General features: G+C 41.3%; 1 protein-coding gene across 1 annotated transcript; it reads left to right on the top strand.

The window, feature by feature from the left end:
* On the top strand, nucleotides 1-2,353 carry LOC103446161 (uncharacterized). The gene has a single exon (XM_029103035.2). The coding sequence runs from the start codon at nucleotides 660-662 to the stop codon at nucleotides 2,136-2,138; it is 1,479 nt and encodes a 492-aa protein (XP_028958868.1). The 5' UTR covers nucleotides 1-659; the 3' UTR covers nucleotides 2,139-2,353.
* The last annotated feature ends 1,246 nt before the right edge of the window (nucleotides 2,354-3,599 follow it).

Raw genomic sequence — 3,599 nt, 5'->3', positions numbered from 1 at the left:
CGTATAAAACCAGAGAGTGTGCTGCCTCAACTACTATCTCGAGGGACAAACAAAAATACAACGAAACTCATGGTTCTATGTAAAAGCCCAAATGTCCCGTAGAATAGGGCATCAAATCAATGTAGTAATTCTTACCACATAACTCTCACCAATTTCAAAACCGTTTGTTTGTTTCAGTTTAATTAGTAACTCTTCCTCTCCACCCAAAAATTGGTTACTCTTGCTCTTCATCACTTACCTCCTCCTCCCCAAGAACGCTTCCTCACTCATCTCTCCTAACAAAAAAACAGAAAACAAATCCAACAGAATATGGACTTTTAAAATGGATTCAATTTCCGGCACCCATGTCCAAAAACAAAACAAAATTTTCCGGACCCAGATCGGAAACATACAAAAAGAACTTTCAACTCTGCCGCGTGCCGCGTGCCGCGTTCAAAGATCCAACCTTTCACCCAACAACCGCACCCCCATCTGATTTCAACTCGCTTTCCCATTTCTTTTCTTTAATTTTTTTTTAATTAATTGAAATAGTAGACGATGACTGCTATAAATCAAAACCCCATAATTTATTTTTTTCTCAGAAATTGAGTGTTTCCTTTCGAAACCAATTTTTCTCTGCTCTGTTTTTCTTTTTTTTTTTCCCCAAATTTTCAGTGGCGATGCCGCTTCCGTGGAAGAAGATGAGGGCGAATCGGATTTCCCAATTCGTCGCCGATCTCCAGTCGCCGAAGCGCGGCGGTTCGCTCGTCGTGCAGACCGGGTTTCCCACCTCTCTCATTGACCTCTTCGTCAAGAACCGCGATCACTTAAAGAAACCGTCGAAAAAGAATAAGAACAAGAGCAAGAAGAGAGAGAGTCGGGTCGAGGACCGGGTCGAGGACCGGGTCGACGATCGGATCACTCTGAATTGTGAACTGGGTTCGGGCGATTTGCCGATTTTGGTGAAACCCAGTTCGCCAAAGGTCGAGAATTTGAAGCCCAGAGAAGCCGATCACGGCGTTGAAGCTACTGGGATTGAAAATCGTAAGAAGAATTTTGTTGTTGGCGGTGAGGATTGCATCGGTGGCAATTGGGGGCCGGTTCTGACGGCGGTGATGAAGATGTTTGTGGTGGTGGTTTTGGCTCTGAGCACCAAGAAGCTCGTCGTTGGGGTCACATTGTCTGCTTTTCTGCTTCTGCTTCTCGAATACGCCGGTAAGCACTTGGCTTTGTTCTTGAAACCATGTTCGAATGCGAAATCTGTGATGGGTCAGAGATTGTCTGCGTTTTTATTGTTTTTGAATGGTTTCGAGAGTGATGATTTGAAGGGAGTGATTGCAAGAGAAAGGACTGTGTTTTTAGATTCTGCCATTGAAGAGATTGAGATTGTTGATGCTAACAAGAAGGGAAGATTGATTGAGTTGCTCCGTATAGATTGTGAGAAGGAAAAGGCGGCAGAGAAGGGAAGTGTTTGCGTTGATAAAACTTCCGGCGAAAAAAGTATGGTTGACTTGCTTGGGATGGAATGTAAGAAGAAGAAGCTGGTGGATAAGAGAAGGGTTTGTGCTGATAAGACTGTCGAGGATATGTCATTGGTTAAGTTATTGGGGAAGGATTATAAGAAGATAAAGCTCGTGGAGGGTGGCGAAGATGGAGGTGAATTTGTTGGGGATAAGAAGAGTAAGGGTAGCAAGAATGCTAAGATTAAAGCTAAACTTATCAAGAAATTTGTGCCTAAGAAGTTGCGTCGAAAGGGTAAGCCAAACGAGCAGGAGCTGGAGCCTGTGCTGTACGGTGGAGATTCTAGTTTCCTTGGAGTTGATAAGGTAGAGGGATGTGAAGCACAAGAAGACCATGAAGATGTGAATGAGGATGAACAAGAAAGCGAAAACATATCAGTGTTTTCACTAGATGCAGAAGAGAAGTCTGAAATCCAAGGATTGGATAGAGTTTCATTGGCTGGCGAAGAAACACCGTTGGTTGTTAAAAAGAAGGGAAGAGAAGGAAAAGAAGGGAATTTCGGGTATCTGTTTCTCTTCCTAATTGTTCTTGCCGGACTTTTTGGAGGTCGGCTTGTAGCCCTTTTGCTTACAGTCACTTTCTGTTTTTTGTCGAAATTGATTGGAACTCTGAGGAGACTGGTAAAATTATGTCCATGACAAGGTGTTCTGTCCCAGTCTCAAGTTAGACTGTCTTGTTTTGCTTCAGATATAGTTTTCTTCAGGTCTCGAATTGTAGTCTGAATGTGAAAACCACTGTGTGATAGAAAGAAATTCCAACCTTTTCGTTGGCAACCCAGCTTGATGTGTTGTACTCAAAACTGTAAAATTGTTGCAGATACAAATATTTAGTGCATAGTTCTTGTTTCATTTTATTGCTTTCGTTTCTCTGTGATATCCGAATCACTTTTTCGTTATATCTGTTGTTCTGCTTGAGACTCGGCGTGCAGAAAATAACGGCCAAGAGCCACTCATTTGTATACCAAAATTATTGAGCAACTTTGTTACTAGATGGTGAGAAACTTCATAAGACTAGTTTTCGTATAATTTCCGAGATATTATCTTCTACTATTAAGTCTAAACTGGAGAAAAATTCTGCACTCATTGTTAACCATCGGATTCAAACAAGCATTATCTTCTACTTCACAGGAATGTTGAGCATGAATTTCACCTACCATCATCTGGACCTTCTCAAAACCCCTTGGATGTGCTCTTCACTTTCTTTCACTGATTTTTTTACGACTCTTCGTGTCTCTGCGATTCTCAGTTACTTACCGGCTTTTCCACGGATGCCGGACAGCAGGGCATGAGCCCGGCAAATTGAGCACCAGACTTAATGGTATGGTTTCGCCTCCCAAAGGCCCAATAGTAGATTATTCTATGAGTTTTTTCCTTAGGTAGGCAGCTTCTATGAAGTGAAAATTTTCGCTTAGCAGCAGTTGATATCACTGACTGAGCTATGAAATTACCGCTAACGCCATCGGTCGTGTTCGAAGGTAAAGCTCCATCTTGCAGGTTTAACTTCCATGCACAGAATGCCAGCATGCTTTGGTAGAGTAACTGAAACCGAGTTATTACATAATCTGTTCACTTCTTCGGTTCTTAGAGATGCAGCTACGTTCGAGTCGCTTGACAGAGAATCAAAATGCATGGAACAAGGGTTCTAGTAGCTTGATTACTTGTTAGTCAAGGTTGCGGAAAAAGTAATTAGACTATTTGGATTTACTGAATTATTGTTTTAACATATTTCTATTGCCTAAAAAAGATGCTGAAATGTTAGGTATAGCTGGATTATTGTTTGAGGAAATCATAGTTGGATTATTGCTGTTTTGAAACACAAGCTTAACAAAATTTTCTTTCCCCTTTGCCACTAAACTCCATATAACACTCGGGTTGCCGGGTCAGTGTTGCGTTGGCTTCGATCGGAAACCAGAAGAAACTCAACTAAAACCCTATTTTCGGGTGTGTATTTGACTTAATCTTAAAAAAAAATGTTAATCACGAAATTTTGCTTCTTGGAGAGTATTTTCACTAGTTTTAAACGTTTCATTGTTTCACTAGTTCTGCTACTGTAAAAAAATGATATTTTCCACAAGGGGCACCCAGATACTGAGGAATTTC

This window comes from Malus domestica, chromosome 05, assembly GCF_042453785.1.
Source record: "Malus domestica chromosome 05, GDT2T_hap1".
Taxonomy (NCBI): Eukaryota; Viridiplantae; Streptophyta; class Magnoliopsida; order Rosales; family Rosaceae; genus Malus; species Malus domestica.
Note: the sequence above shows the minus strand (reverse complement) of the source record. Positions and strands in the feature narration are given on the sequence as shown.